The sequence below is a fragment of the Sciurus vulgaris genome, assembly GCF_902686455.1.
Source record: "Sciurus vulgaris genome assembly, chromosome: 15".
NCBI classification, from domain to species: Eukaryota; Metazoa; Chordata; class Mammalia; order Rodentia; family Sciuridae; genus Sciurus; species Sciurus vulgaris.
Genome location: NC_136476.1, coordinates 83,665,352 through 83,689,905, shown reverse-complemented (window position 1 = coordinate 83,689,905; position 24,554 = coordinate 83,665,352). Strand labels below are relative to the sequence as shown.

Sequence of the window (24,554 nt, the reverse complement as noted above, 5' to 3'; positions counted from 1 at the left end):
GTGGCTCAGTGCTGGAGCACTTGCCTAGCATGCGTGAAGCACTGAGTTCAATTCTCAGCACCACATACAAATAAATAAGATTCATAAACAACTAATAAAATTTAAAAAAAATTCTTTAAGAAAAGAAGAACTGGGCTGGGGAAGATAGCTCAGTCGGTAGAGTGCTTGCCTTACAAGCATGAGGCCCTGGGTTCGATCCCCAGCACCGCCAAAAAAAAAAAGAACTGTCAATGGTAGCAATTACAGTATCATTACAGTATTATTTTTCTTCACTCATGAGCTGGTGACACACATGACACCCTATAGTTAGGAAATCAGACTTCATCCCAGCCAATATGGTTGTGTGATGCTATCTGGCAAGTGGTATAATGGCCCAAGGTCATCCAAGTTGATTGGCGGCAGCCGAAGGCCATCCACGTCTGATCTACCCACCGCCTTGGCCCCTGACTTCAACCAAGTTGCAGTGGGGGTGGGTGCCCAGGACTTGAAAGTCATGGAGATAGCAGGCAGGTCTGCAAAAGCAGCCCGCACTGCTCTGAAGTTGGGTGAGGCACAGGGAATTGCCCCTACCGCTTGCCTTCTGTAGGAATTCAGAGTTCGGGACAAGGTTTCCTGTTTTTTGTTGATTTGTTTTTATGGTGCTGGGATGCTCTACACTGGAGCTTCATCTCTAGCCCAAGGCTTCTCTCTTAAAGAAGGCCAGAGTTCTCAGCCTCCAGCACCTTTCTTCTGCCAGCAGGAGCCCAGGACTAGACATGGTGGCCACAGGTAAGTGCAGGGTGCTGGTGTGGCAGGGCTGGGCAGGTGCTCATGTGGCTTTCTAGACAGGCCTTCATATAACCCTGGTTCCAGCCCCCGCCTCATTAGTAGAGCAAGTATGCAGGCACCGTGGTGCATGTCTGTCCTCCCAGCAATGGAAGAGTTGAGGCACGAGGATCGCAGGGCCATGCTGGGCAACTCAGCAAGATACTCTCTTCAAATAAAAAGTAAAAAGGGGTAGAGATGTAGCTCAGTGGTAAAATCCAAGTAACAGTATCCCCTACCTCTGGGCAGCCACCTTGAGGTGTCATTGTGATGAGGCATCTCAAGTGCATAGTGCTGCTTGGTCCATAGTGTAGCTGTAAATAAACTGTGGCCATTATAGATTTGGAAACTGAGGAATAGGAAAACCAACCGGGAAGCCTGTGGCCTGTGTTCTAGTTAATACCAGGCAGTTCCCTGCTTAATTTCTGGGTTCCAGTTGACGGATCCACACAAGGAAGATGGCCCTCAAGAACCCTAAGGGCCCAGGTAGGTGTGTGTCACATGACTATAATCACAGAGACAAGAGGCTGAGGCAGGAGGATAGCAAGTATGATGCCAGCCTGAGCAATTTAGGGGTTGGAGCTCAGTGGTAGAGGATCCCTGGGATCAAATCCCACTACCAAAGGGGGAGAAATATGCCCCAAACACACCAAACACTCTAAGGGCTCTGCTATCTTGGAAGATTTTCTGGTCCCAAATCCCTGGACAGAGCACACACTCTTCTAAGGTACTTCCATCCTGCCTGCCCCCATTCCCGACTCTGACTGGAGGGAAGAGCCTTTTTGGCAATCCAAAACGAACCACAGCCTCCTGTGTCCCAACAACAGAGTAAAACTAAAGCAGCTCCTGCTCCTTGGGCCTATCCCTGCAGGCTTTCTGCACTTCACCTCAGGGAACCCCCGAACCCGAGAGGAAGGAACTGTCATCCTCCCTTCACTGAGGATGAAATGGCTCAGGAGAAGGCAAGAGTCCTCCGCTAGAAAGTGGAGGAACTGGGGACTGGAATCTTGGCATGCCCGACTTCAGACCAGCTGAAGTTCAGGTTGGGAGGGAATTTCCACCCTGGGTGCTGGAAAGGCCCAGGGCTGCCAGAGCCGTGGGCAGCACTGGACCAAGGAGGACAAGCAGATACTTGGCCTGATGGGACCCTTTATTCAGAAAGCAGACTAGCCTCCACTCCACCTCCCTCTTCTTAGACATTTGGAACTGAGTGTAGCCCTCACTTGTGTGAGGACACCTAGCCTGGCCCTCAGAAAACCCTGCCTGGCAGGGAGGAGTCCCAAACCGGCTGTGGCCCTGAGACATTCCACCTGATCCTAGATGGCTCTCTTTGGGTAGCTTGGAGACCCACTGCCCTTCCTGCTCCCTCCTAGGCTGGCCCTCAAGGACACACAGTAGTGATTATGACAATTATAAATGACATCCAAAGGTCAGTGTTCAAAAAGGAGGAGAAAAGGTAGTGGCAAAGGTGTCTTCTGTCCCTGAAGGCAGTGGTAGGGAGGTAGACCAGTGCCCCTGGCGCAGCACTCAGACTAGGCCAGGCCCTGGACACGCAGAGGCGGTGCTGTGATGCCCAGTTCCTCTCGCAGGGCCCTCAGGGGCTGCTCCCAGCGCCGCTCGTAGTACAGGTTGAGGACACATGGGGCCCTGCGCCCATTCTCAACTGCCCATGGGATCAGCTCCGAGACCAGCACTTGCAGGCTCCTGAGGGGTAGCAGGGAGAAGAGAAGACATCAGGTCCTCAAGGGCAAGGCCTACTCTGTGCTCAGAACCTGCTGTGCGTGTGTCCAGTTAGTCCTCACTCAGACAGAAGCAGGAGGAAAGCTCAGTGAGGTGAAATCTTGTGCTCCAAGCTTTACGCAGCTTGAACACACCAAAGCTCAGATGTAGAGAGGGCAAATTCCAGAAACCTTGACTACCCTCCTTCCCATTGACTCCTGTCATTCTGCCCTGGTCCTAAGGCCTGGCCCAAGCACTCCTGGAACATAGGCTTTTTTTTATTACTACCCCAGTCCAGTTTTCCCTTTCTAACTCCTTTTTTATACCCTTGCTTCCTGGAGAGCCATGGGGGCTGCTAGGAATCCGTATACCTTTCTCATTTCCTGAAGCACAGCCCTCTGAGGTCTCCCCAACCCTCCAATGCCCCTGCCACTTGAAAACTTACTGAGCACTGAGACGGACTGGTCCAAAGAGTGCACCCAGGATGCACATGGGGAGGCGAGTCTGCACAGCCTCAAACCACTTCACCACGATCTCTCCTAGGAGTAAAGATGAGGTGAAAGGTCAGCAGATGATAGGACGTGGTGGCCAATGGCCCTGCTGGTAGGGCTCAGAGAAACATCTGCTTTTCTCCAGTCTCTACCGGGGCTCTGTGGTGCCCAGTCCTGGCCTGTGCTGGGCCTTCGGGCACTGGGCCTGGGGTAGAGGAAAGAGTATTACAACAAGTGGGAAAAAGGGGCTGGAATGGAAGCTGGGTCAGAAGTCAGAGGACCTCAAAAGCCTGGCTGAGGAGTCTAGGATGGCCCCAACAGGACTCAGGAAGTTGCTGGGGGTTTCAGAACAGGAAGGCAGCTAAAGGCCTGAATGAGGAGGGAACCCTGGTTTATGGATGCTGTGAGAGGGACATTGGTATAGGAGCCACAAAGGGGAAATGGGGGTAGAGATGTGTGGCCCAGATGCTACCAGAATGTCTGTGCAAAGTAAAAAATCTGGCTCAGTGGGACGAGCAGCTGAAGAGATGGAGTGGAACAGGTGATCCTGCCCTGAAGACTCGGAGACAGCTGGCTGGAGGATACTGCCATCCCCTACTCACAGGTAGCTGGCTTGGTGGCACTCACCCAGGATGTTGGTGGGCATGCCCAGCAGAGTGTGAAGCATGTCATGTACCTCCCGGTAACGCTGGATCACGTATGCCAGCTCCTCGTCATCCACAAAGCGGGTGGGCGCTCGCGTGTCTGGGGAGACTCTCTGACAAGCATGACCCTCCCTAGACCCTTTCCCAACAGCTCCCAGGGCCTAATTTGCTAGTCTCTCCTTAACTTACTTTTTTTTTTTTTTAACTTTATTTATTTATATTTTATGTGATGATGGGGATCCAACCCAGTGCTTCACATGTGCTAGGCAAGTGCTCTACCACTGAGCCAGAACCCCACCCCCCCTTAACTTTCAACCACTTCTACCAAACTCACCCCACCAGAAAACCCTGGTGACTTTATTTCTGTCTATACTTGCCAACAGGGAAAGACTCAGGCAGGAAATATGGGGGGATTAGCACCCTCCTGGGCTTACTCCAACTCACACATAATGTTTGTAGCCTGCTGAATTCTATGGCAACAAAACCCTTAGTGGGGAGGGTAGGTAATAGGAAGTTGTTTACTAGGTGTGAGTATCCATTTTGCAAGCCTAAATTCTGGAGATTAGTTGTACAACAAAGTGAATATACATAAATACTACTGAACTATACCCTTAAAATATGATTAAGAGGGCTGGGCATGGTTGCATATACCTGCAATCCCAATGACTTGAGAGGCTGAGGCAGGATCTCAGCAATTTAGTGAGGCCCCAAGCAACTTAGCAAGAGCCTGTCTCAAAATAAAAAAAAAATTAAAAAAAAAAGAACTGGGGATGTGGTTCAGTGGTTAACACCCCTGGGCTCAATCCCTGGCACAAAATAAATAAGATGGTAAATTTTATGTCACCTGCTTTCTTCTTCTTGGGGTACTGGGGAGTCAATCCAGGGGCAATCTACCACTGAGCTACGTCCCCAACCCTTTTTTAAAACATCTGAGACAGGGTCTTGCTAAATTACCCAGGCTAGCCTTAAACTTGGGATCCTCAGTCTTCCCAGTTGCTGGGATTACAGGGATTGCATCAACATGACTGGCTATGTGCCTTTGATTTTATTTTTTTTTAAACCACAATTCAAAATAAAAAAAGAGGGGCTGGGATTGCAGCTCAGTGGTAGAGCATTTGCCTAGCACATGTGAGCCTCTGGGTTTGATCATCATCACCACCACCACGAAAAAAGAAAAAAGTTCTAAGACCCCCCCAATCGTTGGCACAAGCTGTACCCAGCCTGGGGTGCTCTCTCCCACCCCCATCTTCATCTTTACGATTCCTATATATCCTTCATGACTTGATTTAAGCCTCTTCCACCTCCCAGGGAGGCTGTCTCTTAACTTTCAGACTGAGTAAGTCCATGTTATGGTCTCCTGCAACATCCCGCCACCTCTTTGTGGCACTCAAAATGATTTTACCTTGATATTTAGTGCATGTGACTATTAAAGTCTCCTCATCCTGCACTATCCTGTGTGGCAGCCACCCACCACTGTAGTCACTGAGCTTCCAAATGTGGCAAGTTCTGAGATGTGCTGTGCGTGTAAAATACATTGGATTTCAAAGACAATATGAAAGAAAGAACGTGAAATCACAACAACTTAAAACTGTTGATAAAATGTTGATGCTGGGGAATGATATTGGCCAAATTATATTGTTATATTGTGTGCATGTATGAATATATAACGACAAATCCCATCAGTATGTATAATAAATGTACCAATAAAAAAAGAAAGACCCACCTTAAAACACAAAAAAATAGTAAAAAGAAAAATGTGGATTACTTGTTAGAATGCTACCATTCTAAATATATTCTGCTAAAAAAGTACTATTAAAACAATTTTTTTTTTCTTTTATTAGAGTGGCTAGTAATAACCTATGTGGCTTGAGTCCTACGCTGTGGACAGTGCTGCTGCCTGAGGGCAGGACTGGCTGTTTTGCTTATTGCTATATCTCTGGTGCTGGCCCAGGACCTTGATGAATAAGCATCTCTTGAATGCATGAGTAAAGGGCCAGCCCTGGGCACTTCTCTGACCCCAGGTCAGAACGTTGAATTATTTCCTTCCACCCCTGCCTCATCAGCGCCCACACAGCATTAACAGCTTGGTCTTTCTTCCCCCAAGGCATGGCCTCAGCCTGTCCAGAAGCCAAGGGATCTGAGGTCTTCATTGCGTTGAGGCTGCTGGCTCAGTGCTATGGCCGATCTGAGTCTGTGGCCTTGCTGTGCCCAGGACTTCATTTTTTCTGCAGTTCTACTTGCTGTGTGAAGCTGAACTGATCATAGTAACAGCAGCTACTTTTATGGAGCACCTATGTGACAGCTCTGGGCAATCTCCTTTATGTCATATTTCACTCTCACAGCAATCTAGTAGTACACACTGTTATTAGCCTCAGATATAGGTAAGAAAAACAAGGCTCAGATTAAGTAACCTGCCCAAGAGCACACAGCTAATAAAGTGGCTGAGTCAGGATATGAAACAAAGTCTGCTGGATTCCAAAGCCAGTAGCCTTGACATCTGTTATCAATAAGGTGTGTAAGTACTCTGAAGATAAAAAGGTTAGGTCCCCTTAAATCAGATAAGGATTTGTCCAGGGCCGTAAGACTGGGAAGAGAGGCAAGATTTTAACTTGGGTTTCTCTTAACTGTAGAGCCCCATGTCTACCCTCTTGATACCACACAATGACCATGCCTCTTAGCAGTCAGCCTCAGGGCTGGTGGCCTCCCCTTGATCCTTTATCTGAATCTCTGTGAGCTCCTTCCCATTCTGTGAGCTGCTGATTTCCTTGCTGTATCTCAAGAATGTTACCGTAACTAGGGCAGTTGCTGGGCAAGGTGCCCAGGGTGACCCTGATAGATACCTCTCTGCCACTGCAACCCTCTACAGCAATAAGACTAAAGGTTCTGGAGAACTTCAGAAACTGTTTCTACCTGGGTGGCACATGGGGCAGGTTGTCTGGGCAGGTTTCCCACTGATGAAATAACTTACACCTGGTGAAATCTAAGGAAGATGGTATAAAATAGGGCGGGGGATTGCTCTGCCAAGGCAAGTGTCTGGAGAGTGTAAGGGACAAGGTACTATCTCAGGAACGATGCCTTTCAAGGGCAGTGACTTTCAGCTGCTCACCAGAGGGTATCTACAATGTCTGGAGACATTTGTGGCTGTCACCATGGGAAGGGGAGGGTTCTACTGGCATTGAGTTGGCAGAAGCCAGGGATGCTGCTAAACGTTCTACACGACACGGGACAGCCTCCTATGAGAATTATCCAGCCCAGAGCATCAATAGTGCAGGTTGACAAACCCTGCTCCAGAGCAACCTTTGGTCACCCCTTGCCCTCCTCCAGTATGGTGGGCTCTTGAGCTGGGCTGGAGAGGCACTTAACAGAGGGCTTTGATGGGATGTGTATGTGTTGGAGGGAGGGCAGGAGAGGGAGGAGTAAGGACAGGTCAGGTCAGGTCATGTTACTATCCTGCTGGTAACCTTCCAGTGGTTTCCTTTGGCTCTTACAAAATATAGATCCCTTCCCAAAACCTACAGGGCCTGTTGGGGCCTACCCCTGGCCTACCTCCTAAGCTACTTCTTGCCTTTCCCCCAGTCACTCCTCTGGTTGAGCTTCTTTTCATTTTTGGTGCTGGAAATAGAATCCAGGGCCTTGTGCTTGCATGTACTCTATCACTGAGCTACACTCACGTTCCCAGTTCATTTGCCTATCCCGTAGAAAATGGCATGAGGCTAAAAAGTATCCCCTCCACACACACAGGGATTGAACCCCAAGGCACTTAACCGCTGAGCCACATCTCCAGTGCTTTTTATTTTATTTTGAGACAGTTGCTTAGAGCTTCACTAAGTTGCTAACGCTGGCTTTGAACCTGCAATTATCTTGCCTCAGCATCCTGAGCTGCTGGGATTACAGGCATGTGCCATCCCACCTGGCCTAAAAAAATGCTTGTGCCCATGATGGTGGCACAGGGCTCCCCCGCCTTAGCATGTCACTCCTACACCATTCCTCTGCACATCTTGATGACTGCCAGATGCACAGAAACTGGAAACTCACATTCACATCCAAGAAACGGAGATACTCGCGGCCAAATGAGCCTTTAGGCAGGCTCTGGAGCTTGCCCAGATCCAGAGTGGACAGTGAGATCCGGGGACGCTCCCTGAAAAGCAGAAAGCAGGACTTGGATATTAGGAAGGTGCCAGCAAAGGCAGGTGAAAAGACCAGCAATAGTAAACTTGGGTTGGGGGTGAGGGCACAGGGCAGCATTTAGCCACAGCACTAATGCTGAATCTACTTATCTACTTGCCAGGCTAGTGTGGGGACGAGGAGACTACCACAAACCAAAGACATAGGAAGACAGAAAACCAGAATTCTCTTAATTCTCAAATGTGATCAGGGTACTGCAGGAGAATGGTACAGCTAGCATGTGTTTCAGGAGCTTAATGAAGGCAGAGTCCTCTGGCTGAGCTGGGATGATCTGCCACCTTGTACAACTCAAAGGTCATCACAGTGCATACACATACACACACATCAGTGGTGCCCCTGGCATTGGTCAGTGCCTAGCCTGTGCAACACCCATGATCAGGATATCAAGAAGAGGCCCTGAAAGAACAGGGCTGACACAATATGACCCTAGAAAGGTCAGGATTCCTAGAGAATGATCGCTTCTTGGCCTTTTGGCTAAGATCATGTGAGGATACCTAGAGAATGACTTCAAGTCCCCAGGTAGAGCTGGGACCTACTGTAGGATCTGGGCACCCTCTGGATCCCTCTTCATCTGGTCCCTAAGGACCTTCAGGGTATGGCATCCTGTGGTCTCCCCTAGAACTGCAATCATGTCTGAAATGACAGAAAAGGGCACAAATAGGGAAGGTGATCTTAGGTTAAGTTACCCAAGTCAGTCTTAGCCTTGGCTTTCTATATCATAAAATAGGGATAACATCTACCTCTTATTATAATAATCCACGTTAAATGCTTAGTGTATTACTAAGCACACAGCACGGGCTCAATATATCTATGGTTTATTTTATTATTATTTTTGTTTTTGCGATGCTGGGGAGGTTATTATTCTTAATGTTATTAATCTTGTGGCATGGCTTTGGTTAGCACAGTGCTCTAAAGACTTCATAAACCATTTCATATTCTCTTATCACAAAAGAATATCATGTCTCCATTGACTGATACAGGCTCTGTTATCAGAAAGTGCTATGTCTAAGACAAGGTACAGTCTATCTAGTTGAACTTACCAAAATTGCTTCACACTTCTAAGCCTCAGAGTCCTAATTTGTAAAGTGCAGGTAATACCTTTCATAGAGGGTTAATGTGAGAAATCCAGAAAATCATGCTTATATAAAATATTTAGTATAGTGCTTATGGAGCAGTTATCATTATTGTTCTCAGTAGAGTGATAGCACTGTCCAGAGCTTAAAAATCTTGGGAGGGACACTATAGGATCTATAGGATCCAGGTGTGGTGGTCCACACCTGTAACACCAGTGACTCAGGAGGCTGAGCAAAAGGATTACAAGTTCAAGGCCTGACCTGTCTCTAAAAAATAAAAAGGGGCCAAGGACAGAGCTCAGTGATAGAGTGCCCCTAGATTCAATCTCTAGTACCACTTAAAAAAAAAAAAAAAGTTCTAGTGGCCAGAGAGACCTGCCTTGGCCTTTCCAGAACAGCATCTGGCTGGACAGTGCCTTGCCTGCCATACCTATCACAGGGGCCAGGAAACTACAATTTTTCCTTTAGAAATGAACCCTGGGCAGCCTCCAGATTCCTCCCAGGCTCAAAGACCCTCATCTGCAGACCTCTGTGGCTGGGTGCCAAGTAAGGCCCTATTGATCTTCAGCCATGCCTGCACCCCTCACCAGAGGTGACCTTCCTTACTCCCTGCTGGGCAGAGCCTCTCCTCTGGACCTGGTCCATCCTGTAGAATAACCCTTGGATTGTGATCACAGACATTTTGTTTACCTTCTCCCCATTACAACCCTGGATGCTGCAAGGAGGGGCTGTGCCCACCAGGGTTCCTGTGGTGGGGAGGGGGCACCAGTGGGTAGTCAGCCTGTGTAGGGCCATCTGGGGCTTTTACACAGGCTGGTCAAAGAGCCTGGGTGGCCCCTCTGGGTCAGCTTGTGGAAATTCCCAGAGCCCTGCAAATGTCAGAAGCAGTACTGATGTATAAGTTACTGAGTAGTCACTGTAGTAGGCATTTGAGCAGTTAGGAAGCAGAGGGGGTGAGATGGTATATCTTCAGAGAGAGGTCACTTCTGGAGATGATGCCTCTGTGGCCTAGGGGAGCTTCCCAGGTTAGGGCTCCCAGATTAGACCCAGCTGATGGAGGATGAAGTGTGTGGTAGATGGGTGTGGCCACCCTGGCAGAGAAGACAAATATGACAAGAGTGTGATAAATGCCATGTCAGGGGTCACAGCTTGGCACAATGGAGCAGAGAGGAGGCTCTTCTCAGGGACATTTGTCAGGCAGGTGTGGGAAGAGGGGAGATCCCAGGTCACACCATGCAAGATGTTTACCCATGCTCTCCAGTGTTCTCTGTGGTTCTCCATTGCCTTTTCAGACCAGTCCTCCCCTGTGCCTGTATCTCTGTCCCTTGTCCTAGGTTGCCCAGTTCCTGGTCCCAGATCTTGAGGAGGCCTGAGTTCCTCAGACCTCCTGATTATATGCCTTTTACCTAAGGCCTCTCTCCAGGGGAACTGGACATATAGGAAATAAAAAACCAGCAGAAAAGTACTACTTGAAGTACTCAACCAAGACTGTTTTCCGTAAGTGCTGAGAAGGATACAGTTGGAAAACCAGAATTCTCTTAGTTGCCTAAAAGGAGACATCTTGAGGTGGGGTGTAGTTTAGTGATGCAGCACAAGTGGGAGGCCCTGGATTTGGTCCCCAGTAATGGGGGAGGGGGAGAGCATTCTAGTGGTAGAGTGCCCCCGCCAAAAAAAGTTCTAGCTATACGTCCAGCAAATATTGATTGAGATTTACTGAGCACTTACTATGTTCCAGGCACTATTCTAAATGCAGATTCCATGCATCAGGGCATTCATGATGCTTGATTTCATAAAGTTTACTTTCTAGCAGGAATGTTATTTTTTATTTATTTGGTGTGGGACTGGAACCCAGGGTGCTTAACCACTGAGCCACATCCCAGCCCGCCTTTATTTAGTTATTTATTTTATTTTTATTTTTGAGACACAACCTCGCTAAGTTGCTGAGGCTGGCTCTGAACTTAAGATCCTCCTGCCTCAGCTTCCTGAGCAGCTGGGATTACAGGCGTGCGCCATGGCGCCTGGCTCTAGCGGGAATGTTATAATGCGATGGGTGCTTACAAATCCTTTAGTCCAGAGGTTCTCGATATAGCTGGGTGACAGAATTTCCCGGGGAATTTTAAAAGACAAACGTTCAGACTCCGTGCCCCTGTCTTTATCCCTTCCCGCCCCCTGCACGGCAGATTCGGAATCAGTGAGTTTAGGCAGGGACCAGGCGTCTGGTTTTTATAAATGTTCCCGGTGATTACGAGGTGCAGCAAGGTTTGGATACCCCGACTTGGTCTACTCTGCAAACATTCAGGAAAAGGAAGCTTTGACTGAGGTTGTGACCTGCCCAGGCTTTGAGGGCAAGGGCACCCCAACCTCTCGATGCTGCGACGGAGCGCCGAGCACGCGCGGCCTTACCGTGCCGGTACGGGTTGTAGAGCGCCATTCCCGCAGAGCCCGCGGCGAGCAGCGCCTTCTGCAGCGGGGAGGTGGGGATGTGGTCGGGATAGAGCAGGCCGGCGCCATGGCTCCTGGCCCGGAAGGGCACATCTGCTGGGAAGGAGAGAGGCAGAGGTCAGATGAGCCCGGCGCCCGCACGCTCCTCCCGCCTCGGCCTAGGACTCGGCGCCACTTGCCTGCAGCCGGCCGGGGACTGCTCGGGAGCCGGCGAAGAGGAAACAGAGCCCGACGCAGCAGCGTCGCCATGGCAGCCGGCGTCCACTGAAGGACAGGTGGGGCAAGGCCGACGCTCCGGATTTCTCTGGGAACGGAGCGCCAGAGAGGCCAAAAACTAGGCTGCCTGTGGCCTCATGAGGGGAGACACTGTGGCCCCGACAGGAAAGGGCCCTAGCTAAGCATGAAAGGGAAACCCACGCACCCTGTCTACAAGCTACTTTCACCGATATAAGATGCTCCCCATTTCCCGCAACCCCAGAAAAGTCCTCCAAAGAAACGTAACCACTTTAGCTTAGCGGTTCGCTATCGGGCCTATTTCCTCCTCTCCCTCATGTTTTCCCCGAGGACAATAAGATAAGAACCTCTTCCGGCCGGAAACATGGCGACGCCTATTGTAAGGACCACATTTGGGGCAGGACCATACGACACTTCCGTTCGGAGCCCAGCTTTTTGGAGAGGGTGGGGTGCTGGGGGTGCGGGGGGTGTGGGCTGCGGTCATGGGTTCAGCTGCTGTGGCGCGGTTGAGTGGGCTCTTCGCCACCTATAAGCCCCCAGGGCTAAACTGGCTGCATCTACGGGATACTATAGAGCTGCAGCTTCTGAAGGGTGAGTGCTTTGAACCAGACCCATGGTCCTGCTGAGGTTTTCCTGGGGGTCCATCTCTGCTCCTTATCCTTCCTGCAAAATAAAGTCATGTGATCTGTTCGCCTGGGCAGAGCGCTTGGCTATCCATCTGTTCTTATTCTCTACTGTTTTCAGATGGGGAAAAGTAGTATTGTCCGTTGTCACACGGTTCATACGTAGAGCCAGGACTTGAATCCAGGTCTTATTAACTGCTGCTATTCGGTTCTCTCCATGTGCTTCTCTTCTGCCTTCTACATCATTTTACTTCCCTGCCCCCTTCTCCTCCAGCTATTCTGACAGAACTGGCAAGATATTCTTTATGTGTCTTTGTTCAGGTCTCAATGCTGGGAAACCTTCTGTCCCTGAGCAGCGCGTTCGCTTCTTGTTGGGCCCTGTGGAAGGCAATGAAGAGGAGCTGGCTCTCACAGCCACCAGTGTGCCCACCCTCACCAACCACAGGCTTGGTAAGGTAGATTCAAGCCGGATCCTGGTTAATACCGGGAAAAATCCCTGACCACAGTCAGTATTCAGTGTTCAGATTCCTGTTCCAGGTCCTTGAAGTCTTAGACCAGAGATTGGCAGACTTCCCTGGAAAGGGCCAGATTCTAAATATTGTAGGCCTTTCAGGCCATGTAGTTTCTGTGCATCTGCTCAGCTCTACCATTACAGCACAAAACAGTTATAGACACTGTGGGAAGAAATGATTATGATTGTAGAGCAAAAGAGCTACAGTCAGCTGTGTGTGCACCTGTAGTCTTCGCTACTCAGGAGGCTGGGTCAGAGGGTCATTTGACTCTTGGGAGTTCCAGGCCAACCAGGGCAATGTAGCAAGATGCCTCTCTTAAAAACAACGAAAGGACCCCCACAGGCTTGAGGATTTGGTCTGTAAAATCTACTTTTGTAAAAAATTTTTATTTGTAAAATGTATTTTATAAACTCCTTTTTGCTATTCTAAGACCCGAGACCTTTGGGTAGAATTTTTTTTTTTTTTTATTTTTTTTTAGTTGTAGGTAGGCACAATACCTTTATTTTATTTATTTATTTTTATGTGGTGCTGAGGATTGAACCCAGGGCCTCACTCATGCTAGGCTAGGTCTCTACCACTGAGCCATCAGCCCAGCCCCAGCTAGAATTCTTAAGGATGGGTTTGGGGCTTCTAGAAAAGAGTGATTTTTTTTTTTTTTTTAAATAACTACTGGGACTTTAACCCAGAGGTTCATATATGCTAGTCCAAGGACTCTACCACTGAGCTGCATCCCCAGCTCCTCCTGCTGTTTTATTTTATTTTATTTTATTTATTTTTTTAATTTAATTTAATTTAATTTAATTTAATTTAATTTAATTTAATTTTATTTTATTTTTTGGTACCAGGGATTGAACTCAGGGGCTCTCAACTACTGAGCCACATCCCCAGCCATATTTTGTATTTTATTTAGAGACAGGGTCTCACTGAGTTGCTTAATGCCTCACTTTTGTTGAGGCTGGCTTTGAACCCACAATCCTCCTGCCTCAGCCTCCCGAGCTGCTGGGATTACAGGCATGTACCACTGTACCCAGCCCAGCCCAGCCCTATTTTTAAATTTTTAATTTATTAAAAATTTGAAGCAGGGCTGGGGTTGTGGTTCAGTGGCAGAGTGCTTGTCTACCATGTGGGAGGCACTGGGTTCGATTCTCAGCACCACATACAAATAAATAAAATAAAGGTCCACTGCCAACTAAGAGAAAATATTTTTAAAAAAATTTTTATTGAAGCATGGTCTCCCAGATTTGCCCAGACCATCCTCAAGCTTGCCATCCTCCTGCCTCAGCCTTCTGAGGCATTGTACCTGGCAAGAGTGACTTTTTAATCAGTTAAGCTGCTCAACAGTGGAACTATTTCTGTCAATGAATTCCTTGGTACTAGAAAAAATCAGCATGTGTCAGGGAAGATAGAATAGCACTGAGGGGTTCAACCAAAACCTCCCAGACCCCCTTTAACTGGTGATATTTGGTGACCACAGTACAATAACAGTGATAATTGTGATGAATGAAGTATCTGCTCTCATTGAATCTTTGTCACCATCCTATAAGATAGGTCCTATTCCCATTTTCCAAATTTAGAAACTGAGGCTCAGTGTTGACATTTTGTAGTCTTGATCCAGTAGGCACATGACCACTGTGGCTCCTTCCTGTATTCATTCTTTTAGTTGTTATTTTTGAGTAGCTAACACGTTCTGGGCCCAGAAGGTAGAATTGTGAGCAGAGCCAGGTCCTGCCTTAGGCAGCTTACAGTCTTCACCTTCTGAATTTTCATCAGCAGGAACTGGGCAGGAAACCCACAACCTTGGCCTGTTTTTTGTTGTTGTTGTTGTTGTTGTTTTTTGTTTGTACTGTGGATTGAACCCAGGGTTAATTTGCCAGTGAGCTACATCCCCCACTCTTTTTATTTTTTAATTTTGAGGCAGGGTCTCACTGAGTTGCTTAGGGCCTCACTGAGTTGCTGAAGCTGGGTTTGAACTTGCAATCTTGCCTCAGCCTTTCATGTTGCTGGGATTACAGCAGGTACCATAGCCCCTGGCTATGCTCAGTCCTCTTGAAACTCTCACTGGAAGAATGGTGATAGGGAGAGTAAGAAACCTCTTGGGTTGTCCTTTCTCTGGGCCCTGGAGAACTGAGAAAATAGTTCTAGGTCCTGGATTCCATGGAAAAAAGCCTGAGAGTGTAGTCTGATCCTGATTTGGGCTCCATGAGGTACCAGTCTAGGAATGAGGTCACCATGCAGTGCAGAGCAATCCTGGAGGCTAGGTTAATTGAGGAAATGGACCTTGCTATTTTTTTCCAGTGTGTGGACCAGCATTCACCAGCCTGAAGATTGGTGTGGGACATCGGCTGGATGCCCAGGCTTCTGGGGTACTTGGTAGGTTGTGGGCAGCTTCAGGGTGCAGTGGTATGGTCTTGGGGAAGGACCAGGGAGCTACCATGAGTGCAGCCCACTCCTTACCTGACAGCTTTTTCACACCACTGCCTCTTCCCCTGATCCCTGATTCCTGCCCTGAGTCTCTAATCAGCTGGGGAATTGATTGGTAGGAGGGAGAGGATCACAAGAGGGTGATCACAACTGTTCACCTTTATCAAGCGATTCTACCATGTAACATGGCTCAAGACCCTTCATGCACATTTATTTACCATAACAACCTTGCTTATTAGGTAGATTCATTATGATTTTATGATTAAACAAAGTAAGACTTCAAGAGCTTAGGTGACTTGGCCTGGGTTCCGTGGCTAGCGAATGCCTCTGGTCCTGAGAGGGAACAGCGTCATCTCCTCATGCCACGAGACTCTGGCCAGGGTCTGAATATTGCTAAAGCTGGGCATACAAAGCCCTAAGTCATGAAGTGTTTGTGTCTCCAGGTCAGACGACGGTCACAGTCCCCATCCTCGATGATCTTGGTCCCCTTGTCTTGCTTCCTGGAGTGTGGGCAGGCAGTCATGATCTCATGGTACCTCCCTGCTTACCCTCCCCAAGAGTGATTGTGGGTTGTTCTCTCCTTCAGCCAGAGAAACAAGCAGGCTTGAGAGAGACACAGGAAGTGGCCACAAAAACCCCCATTTGTTGGGCTCTTACTTTGTGCCGACTGCTTTCCGTGCACTGCCTCCTTCCATCCTAATGACACTCACAGACACTGACAGGATGCTTCTCCCTGTCTTACTGATACAGAGCTCAAGGCCCAAAGAGATTAAAGACTATACTCAGAGACACCCCAGATTTGATTTCAGGTTTGTGAGACTACGGTACCCACTAGTCTCTTCTAAGTGGATTAGAATCCCCTGGGAAACTTGCTAAGGACCCCAGACCCCTTCCCCACTGTGAGTCAGATTCAGTGCATATGGACAAGGCCTAGATATTGGTATCTTTTTTTTTTTTTTTTTTTTTTTTTTTTTTGCGGTGCTGGGGATTGAACTCGGCCTTGTGCTTGCGAGGCGAGCACTGTACCAACTGAGCTATCTCCCCAGCCCAGATATTGGTATCTTGACGTACATCCAGAGAGCACCTTCTCCCTGCAGAGGAAGTTCTCCTTGCCACTTTGCTGACTTCGGTAGCTTTGGAGTATTCTGATGGCAGCAGTAGGGGTGGGAGTTTTTAGGGGAAAGGAGCGAGGTGCTAGGCACCAAATGAGACTTGACTGCCTTTTAGTGCTTGGCGTGGGACATGGACGAAGACTCCTCACGGACATGTACAATGCTCACCTCACCAAGGTAAGGGAACTGGGTACAGCCTGCTTATACCTTGGTCCTGGGGGTCACTAGTAGTATTCTGATGCTGGGGATACCACAGGGAATACCCAGGCCATCAGCAGAGCTCGGGGAGACTGATACTGTGACAGTAACCATTGGCGTTACCATGTGCCGACCAGTCTGCCCAACACTGTACCCACATTCCCCACTACCTGTAAGATGGAGTCTGTGGTTAATCCAGTTTTACAGATGGGAGAACTGATCCTCACAGAGGGGAAACACAGCCAGGGTCCCAAACTTTTTTAAAAAAACTTCCTGTGGTGCTGGGGATTGAACCCAGGGCTTTGCGTGTGTTAGGCAAGTGCCCTATCACTGAACTACCTCCCTAGGCCCACAAAGTCTCCAAGGCTCTAAAAACTAAAATCTTGACCTTTGTGTGTCCCACACCAGAGCATGGTCATGACGCCATTTCATTCTTTCCTCAAGACTGAGAACTGGCTGTCACCGTCAAGTCCTGGTAGGGCCGTGGACTCTGGTCCCACGATGTACATGCAGACTTATGCATTTGGGGACCACGTCATTAGTGTTGAAGAGCATGGATTCTGGAGCCCGAGGCTCCGGTTCAACACCCAGCTTCAGGGCTGGGGATGTGGCTCAGTGGTAGAGGGCTTGTCTAGCATACGAGCCCAGGCTTTGATTCCCAGCACTGCAGAAGTAAGACTTCTGTCTCTGCCAGCCATGGGTCCTTAGGGGGGGTCACTTAACATCCGTGCACCTCAGGTTCCTTGTCTTAGTGGAAATGAGGACAGTATTTCTTCTGCAGAGTTAAACGACCACATGTAAATGCTGAGCCCACCCCTGGCACATGGTGTGTGCTCAGTAAATTCACTGTTGTCGCCATCCCTGCCCTCACCACTGCCCGCACTCTTGTGGTGGTGTGGATTGAGCCTGGGCACTCCACCACTGAGCTACTGTGGAAGAGGCCATTAGCTGCTCAGAGTTGGGAGGAAGGGGCGCTCTTGCGCTCCTTGTGGCAGGAGGACTTCAGGTGGCCGTGGAAACCTCATCACTGTGGAGGGTGAAGAGAAGCTAACGGCCTGCTAGGAGTGACTCATTGTCGGTGACTGGGTGGAGAAATGGGGAGGTGTGGTGGTTGCAGGGTCGCCATCAGCACTCTTTGCTGGTGGGCTGGTGCATCATCATCGGAGATTGGCCCTGTCACAGTCCCCAGGTCACAAAGGAGAACTTCGGTGCAAAGAGAGCAAAGCCCATAGCAGAGCTAGCACCCTTCCCCAGGGGTGGGGTCTGTACACGGGAGCTCCCTGAGGTGGACCCAAGGACCCCCTCCCCAGCCTCAGCCTTGTACTTGCTCTGCACCAGAGCTTGGCGTGGGAACACTGACTGGATCTTCTTCCTGCCTCACAGGATTACACGGTGCGTGGCCTTCTAGGCAAAGCCACAGACGACTTCTGTGAGGATGGACGGCTGGTGGAGAAGACAGCATATGGTAAGAACCTGGGGTTGGTGGGAATGTGGCTGCCACTTCCCTCCATGTTGGCTTCTCAGTGGGCCTGTGTTCTGACACATTCCATGGGATCTATTGCATGTTCATTGGACAGATGTTTTTGAGTACCTGGCACTGAGGGGAGGGACATGGTGAATCAGATGGGGGTCCCCAGTCTTGATGAATTCAACCTAGCACACACATCCCACCTCTTCTGTAGTGGTTAGAAAACATGAGGCAAAGCAACACTATATTTGTACACATAGGTATGTGTCAACATCCAAAAAACACCTAGAAACAATTACCAAGTTGATAGTTCTGCAAGGGTGGAAGCCAGAATTTGGGGGAATAAGGAGAGAGATTTGTTGCTGCTCACCTACATTTTTAAAAGAAGATTCATGTGTTAATTATATAACTAAGGTAAAAATCAAAAAAACATTAAATGCCAAGAAAGAGAGCCAGGTGCAGAGTGGCAGGAGCCAGCAGGAAGAAGCCACATGATCCAGGAGAGGCTTCCTGGAAGAGGGGCTATCAGAGAGGGGGAGGAGGCGGTGGTAGGTACATTCCAGGTAAGACAGCAGACAATGTGAGTACAGCCAGACAGGAAGGTCAAGAAGGCAGGGCCTTTCCAGGCTGGCAAACTTTCCATCCCCACACCTGGTTCCAGAGCTCTGGCGTTGCTGCCAGTAGTTGGCACTTGCCCGAGTTGAGCCCTAGGCTTGAGGCCAACTGGCAGTTTGTGAAACAATATCCAGACTGCTGTAGTCACTTGGTGGGACCTGGTGTCAGAGCCATTCCCAGTTTTTGGTTTTTTTTTTTTTTTTTTTTTTTTTTTTGGCGGTGGTGCTATTGGGGATTAAATCCAGGGGCAGTCTACCTAGACCAACTACACTTCCAGCCTGTTTTTATTTCCCCCATATTTAAAAAAAAATTTATTCTTTTTAGATATATATGACAGTAAAGTGTATTTGGACATGTTATATGTACATGGAGTATAACTTACTATTCTAAATAGGATCCCATTCTTGTGTTTGTACATTACGTGGAGTTTCACGGGTTGTGTGTTCATATATGAACATAGAAAAGTGATGTTTGATTCAGTAGGAAAGTGACGTTCGAGTCATTCTACTGTCTTTCCTATTCCCATCCCCTCCTCCTTTTATTCCCTTTTGTCTAATCCAGTGAACTTCTTCCTTCCCTCCTCCAACCCTTTTTATTTTCATTTTGAGACAGGGTCTTGCTCATTTGCTGAGGATGGTCTGGAAACTAGAATCTTCCTGCCTCAGCCTCCCAAGTAGCTGGGATTATAGGCATGTATACCACACCAGGCTCCACTCTCACTCCTTATTGCCTGTTTCTACTTTTGGGCAGATGGCACCCTCCCTCCAAGGGTGCCTGGTGTGGAAAACCCAGGGCCAGGGCTTAAGAAATGTGACTTAGGCTATTGACTGAGTCACATTAGGTCTTTGTCCCCGCATTTTCAGAAGAAAATGTTCTTAAGCTGAGTCCAGATGGCTTTAGGAGATCTGTGAGCCCCTGGAAAATATCCTCAAAATATTAAGTTCCTATGTCTCTTACTGAGAAGAGGGTACAGAGCTTTCATAAAGACTTTTCTCAAAGGACTCAGAACATTCCCACTCCACGGAACCCCACTCTGACTGATTTCAAGGATGGGGCTGGTTTGGAGGAAAGGAGCTTGCCAGTTTGCTGTAACCTGTCCTCAGTGGGTACCTGTGCACTGACACCTCCAACTGCCTTTTCCAGATCATGTGACCAGAGAGAAGCTGGACCGGATCCTGGCCGTTATCCAAGGCTCCCATCAGAAGGCTCTGGTGATGTAAGTGGGGTTCTGGAGGAGGTGCTGGAACAGCAGGAAGTGCCTGCAGAGCTCTTTGGGCTCTGCCTGCTGGGAACAGATTCCAAGGGTCCTGTTTTTAGAACTCAGAACTAGATAGAACTACCAGTTCCTCTTGGGGCATGCAGAAGTGTTTCTGCCAGGTCTTGTTCTGGCCACTGGGGAAATGAAGGAGAACAAGAAATCCCAGTGCCCTCCCTGGGAACACCTGATCTAATGGAGAGGAAACCAAGGATCTGCATCCTGGAGGCACAGAACTGGAGACAGGATTGGTGGTGGGATCATCTAGTAACTATGAGCTTGGGCCCTGGTGGCAGCCCACTTAGGACTCCTGAGTCCCAGGCATCAGTGGTGTGGCCTCGAGTTCAGAAGTTCAAGACTACACTGGGCAACATAGGAAGACCTCATCTAAAAAAACCAAACACAAAAAATAAAATACTGGGTGTTGTGGTGCACACCTGTAATCCCAGCACTCAGAAGGCTGAGACAGGAGGATCAAAAGTTCCAAGCCAACCTCAGCAATTTAGTAAGACTATCTCAAAATAAAAAGGGCTAGGATGTAGCTCAGTGGTGGAGCTCTTGCCCAGCATGGGCCAGGTCCTGAGTTCACTTCCCAGTACCACAAAAAATAAAATAGAAGCAAGATGGACAGGATGATGTGGGCACAGGAGAAAAGTCTGGGAAAATATTCTGGACCACTGGGGGTTGGGACAAAGAGGAGGATCCCATGTTGGGCATGGTGTTAGGGTGACTTGGGCTGAGAGTGAGGTGCCTGCAGTAAGCTCAGGCTGAGATGCTGGAGCACAGGGCCCATCACCCTCTTGGCCTGGGTGACTGGTGAGGCCAGGGAACATGGGCAGAGGCTACCTTTGGTGATTGGAGGAGACCAAGTAAAGGAGACTGCTCCAAAGGTGCCTGGAGGAGCAGGGGATGGGTGGGGAGCATAGAGCAAGTGATAGCACCTTCTGTGGCATGGCAGGGGCTGGTGCACCCCCACCCACAGTACCTGCCTGCCCCTCAGGTACTCTAACCTGGACCTGCAGTCACAGGAGGCCTACGAGATGGCCACAAGAGGTGCGATCCGGCCCATGAACAAGTCCCCGATGTTGATCACTGGCATCCGGTGCCTCCACTTTGCACCTCCAGAATTCCTCTTAGGTAAGTCGCTCCAGGAAGTTGGAACCCCGAGCTTGGAGTCACTGTGGAATGCTCTGGCAGAAGCCTGCATCTGGCCAGCCTAAGGCCAGCACACACCAACCCTGATCTCCTGGGTAAGGCTTCAGGGTCCAGTTTCCTTCCTGCCCTGACTCAGACTTGCCCCCAAAACAAATGCTGTCCTGTCTCCTGCCAAGTCAGCCTTCAAAGTCAGACCTGACCAAGCAGAGGTTCGTCTGCGGCTCATTTCCATAACAATTCCCGTTGCTACAGCCCTTTAGACATCACTCTTACCTCCCCATCCTGTGCAGCTCAGGCCCCCAGGGTCTTTGCTCCTTCTATGACTGTTGGTCATATTAACAAGGGCTTTTCTTTTTTGGTATTCGGGCTTGACCCCAGGGTCACTTTACCACTGAGCCATAACCCCAATCCTTTATATTTTTTTATTTTGAGACAAGGTCTTGCTGAGTTGCTGAGGCTGGCCTCAAACTTGCAGTCCTCTTCCTCAACCTCCCCAGTTGTTGGGATCATAGACCTGTGCCACTGTGCCAGGCTAACAAGGGATTTTCAGACCTTTTTTTTTTTTTTGGGGGGGGGGGTGGGTACCAGGGATTGAACCCAGAGGTACTCAACCACTGAGCCACATTCCCAGCCCTATTTTGTATTTTATTTAGAGACAGGGTCTCACTGAGTTGCTTAGGACCTCACCAAGTTGCTGAGGCTGACTTTGAATCCTCCTGCCTCGGCCTTCAGAGCCATTGGGATTGCAGGCATGCACCAGCACACCTGGCTTAACAAGGGCTTTTCTTAAGCACTGATCAAGACGCAGAATGCTGAGCACCATGTATAAATGACCTCTTTAATCTTTATATTACCCAATTTCAAATGAAGAAATGAGGTCTTGGAGCAATATTTCTCAAATTCTCACTTGCCCCTAGGTTACCTGGGGCATTTCTTAAAAGGCAGGTCCTGACCCAGCAGTGCAGGTGCGGCCTCGGATCCTCCATGACTGACAAGCTCTTAGGGGTCCCCACAGGACTGCACAGCATGGCCTAGAAAGCTGAGGTGTCTTGCGAAGGCTATTAGACAGTTGAGACATCCAAGGGGTATGGGTCCAGGTCAGCCAGAACCAGAGGTAATGTCTGACCACCATATCCATCTGTGTCCCTGGCAGAGGTGCAGTGTATGCACGAGACACAGCAGCAGCTGCGAAAGCTGGTGCATGAGATCGGCCTGGAGCTGAAGACCACAGCTGTCTGCTCACAAGTGCAGCGCACACGTGATGGCTTCTTCACACTGGACGATGCCCTCTTGAGGGCTCACTGGGACCTACACAGCATCCTGGACACCATCCAGGCTACAGCCCCCCGAGTGGCAGCGGAGCTGGACAAGAACCTTAGGCCAAGGTTGAGCACCCCGCAGCTCCCCAGTCCTGACCGATCCTGGGACTCTGAGGCTCTGAGTTCCACCTTGGGGCTGGGGAGCTGTGCAGGTCATTGAAAGGCCAGGCCGTTGGTGGGACAGTGGGCGCCATAGCATAAAGGCTCAGTATTCATTAGCCAGAACCAGTGACTGAAGGAATTGAGAGTAAGGGAAGCTTTTCTACATGGACACAAAACTGGGTCTGTAATAGCAAAGATCAGCGGACTTAATCCAATTGAAAGGAAAAAATTCTGTATGAAGGAAGAAATGATAAACAAATGACAGACTGATAAAAATATTTGCAGTATCTGTAACCAGGAACAGCATCCATAGTCTGTATTATATATAAATTTTTTTTTTTTGGGTGGTGCTGGGGGTGAGCCCAGGGCCTTGAGCTTTACCACTGAGCTACATTTCCAGCCCAGTCTATTCTATATAAAGAATGCTCAACAATAAGAAAAAAATGATAAGAAAAATGATAAGAAATGATATGGAAAAAAGACCCCCCCCCACACACACACAAAAAAAAACACCATGGTGAATATTTCATGTCATTAAGTGTTCTTTTACAATTTTTTTTTTAAGTTGAGCAATGATTTGGACTGTGTATGTATCAAAAGGAACCCAGGGGCTCAGTGGTAGAGCGCTTGCCTACCATGTGTGAGGCACTGGCTTTGATCCCTAGTACTGAAAAACAAAAAACCCAAATCCAGGAGGCTAGTAAACCAGAAATGGCCTTCAATCTCCCTATTAATGAAAGGTGAAAGTGAGATGACTCTATTGCCTTTCAGAGTGGGAGAATTAATTTAAAAATAAGCTGTGTTGGTGATGGGTCAATAAAATGGGTCATCTGTGAAACTGGGCCCTCTTAGGAGTAATTGTTGTGAGTTTCAGAATTCAGTACTTCTGCCCTGTGCTGGAGCCACCATCAGGATTCAGTCCTCCTGCCTGGTTAGAGACAGTTACACGCAGACAGCCCTTGTGGAGAGTGCGGAGGTGGCACATGCCTGTGATCCCAGCAGCTCAGGAGGCTGAGGCAGGAGGATAGCGAGGAGTTCCAGGCCAGCCTCAGAAACTTAGCAAGGCCCTAAGCAACTTAGTGAGACCCTGTCTCAAAAAAGGCCTGGGGATGTGGCACAGTGGTTAAGTGCCCCTGGGTTCAATCCCTGGTACTAGGGGAAAAAAAAAAAAAAATGCAGATGATGTAATTAATCCCTAGCAAGGGACTAGATAAATACACATGGCATAAAAGGCACAAAGGACTCTATTCCAATGTCCTGAAGGAAGTCAGAAAAAAAAAAAAAAAATTTTTTTTCCTGTCAGTTTTACTTCCCTAGGCTTTATACAACCATGGGTACTTGCTTTCCCTCTCTAGGGGGAATTGAACCCAGGGCCTTGCACACACTTGGCAAGCACTCTCCCTGAGCTGCACCCTCAGCCTTTTTTATTTTGTTTTGAGCCAGGGTCTTTCCGAATTGCCCGGCTGGTCTCAAACTTGCCATCCTGCCCGGGCTCCTAAGTCCTGGGGCTGTAGGCAGGCACTGCCACACCTGGCCTTTCTGTGGTTCCCCTGTGGCTTGGTCATCTTTTATATTATATGCTTATTTCCGCTGGGCTATTTTGTTTCTGAGGCAAGCACTGGAATATCTCTTGTCTGTGTCGTTACCTGTGGAAACTGAGACCCTGCCACCGTGACCCTTTTCTCTACCCAGACAGCCTGCAGCTCTGAGCAAGGCTGAGCAGCTCTGATCCAGCAGGTTTCTGGCTCTGGTACTCCAAAAGCTCACCACCTCGTCCATGAAATGGAAAGGATGGTCTTGGCATCTTGTGGGGACAAGTAAAGGTGGGGTCCAGTGCTTCTCCCAGTGTCACGCCTTCCCTCACCTTCTGTCTTCTGGCACAAAGATCTGCCAGCCAAACACCTGACAACCAGGCCCTCAGCCAGGTGAGCCAGTTAGCATCACCAGTCACAGATCCTGCTGTTGGTGTGCATATTCGGTGTGATAAAATTAGCCTTTACCTTTGTGACCTCTTTCCTGATGGCCTGTAACTCCATGGTCAATGAGAAAAACAGCAGGCAGACTCTTGTTTCTTAAGGAAAGTCTTAAGGAAACTGCCACAGCTAAGAGTTGCCTAGAGACTGGATAACTGAATGCAGTAGCTCCTGGATGGGATCCGGAACAGAGAAAGGAACTAAGAAAT

The 24,554-nt window shown here is 48.8% G+C and overlaps 2 protein-coding genes across 2 annotated transcripts; one reads left to right on the top strand and one right to left on the bottom strand.

Moving 5' to 3' along the window:
* Positions 1 to 1,942: 1,942 nt before the first annotated feature.
* Positions 1,943 to 11,888, bottom strand: COQ4 (coenzyme Q4). Its single transcript, XM_079113443.1, has 7 exons — positions 11,538 to 11,888; positions 11,320 to 11,451; positions 8,380 to 8,476; positions 7,694 to 7,796; positions 3,642 to 3,771; positions 2,969 to 3,062; positions 1,943 to 2,508 (listed from the first exon to the last, which is right to left on the bottom strand). Exons 1-7 carry the CDS (start codon positions 11,605 to 11,607, stop codon positions 2,337 to 2,339), a joined length of 798 nt encoding a protein of 265 aa, XP_078969569.1. The 5' UTR covers positions 11,608 to 11,888; the 3' UTR covers positions 1,943 to 2,336.
* A 121-nt stretch (positions 11,889 to 12,009) lies between these two features.
* TRUB2 (TruB pseudouridine synthase family member 2) lies at positions 12,010 to 22,678 on the top strand. Its single transcript, XM_079113441.1, has 8 exons — positions 12,010 to 12,183; positions 12,537 to 12,665; positions 15,023 to 15,097; positions 16,376 to 16,437; positions 17,842 to 17,923; positions 19,685 to 19,757; positions 20,797 to 20,933; positions 22,105 to 22,678. Exons 1-8 carry the CDS (start codon positions 12,075 to 12,077, stop codon positions 22,428 to 22,430), a joined length of 993 nt encoding a protein of 330 aa, XP_078969567.1. The 5' UTR covers positions 12,010 to 12,074; the 3' UTR covers positions 22,431 to 22,678.
* Positions 22,679 to 24,554: the final 1,876 nt, after the last annotated feature.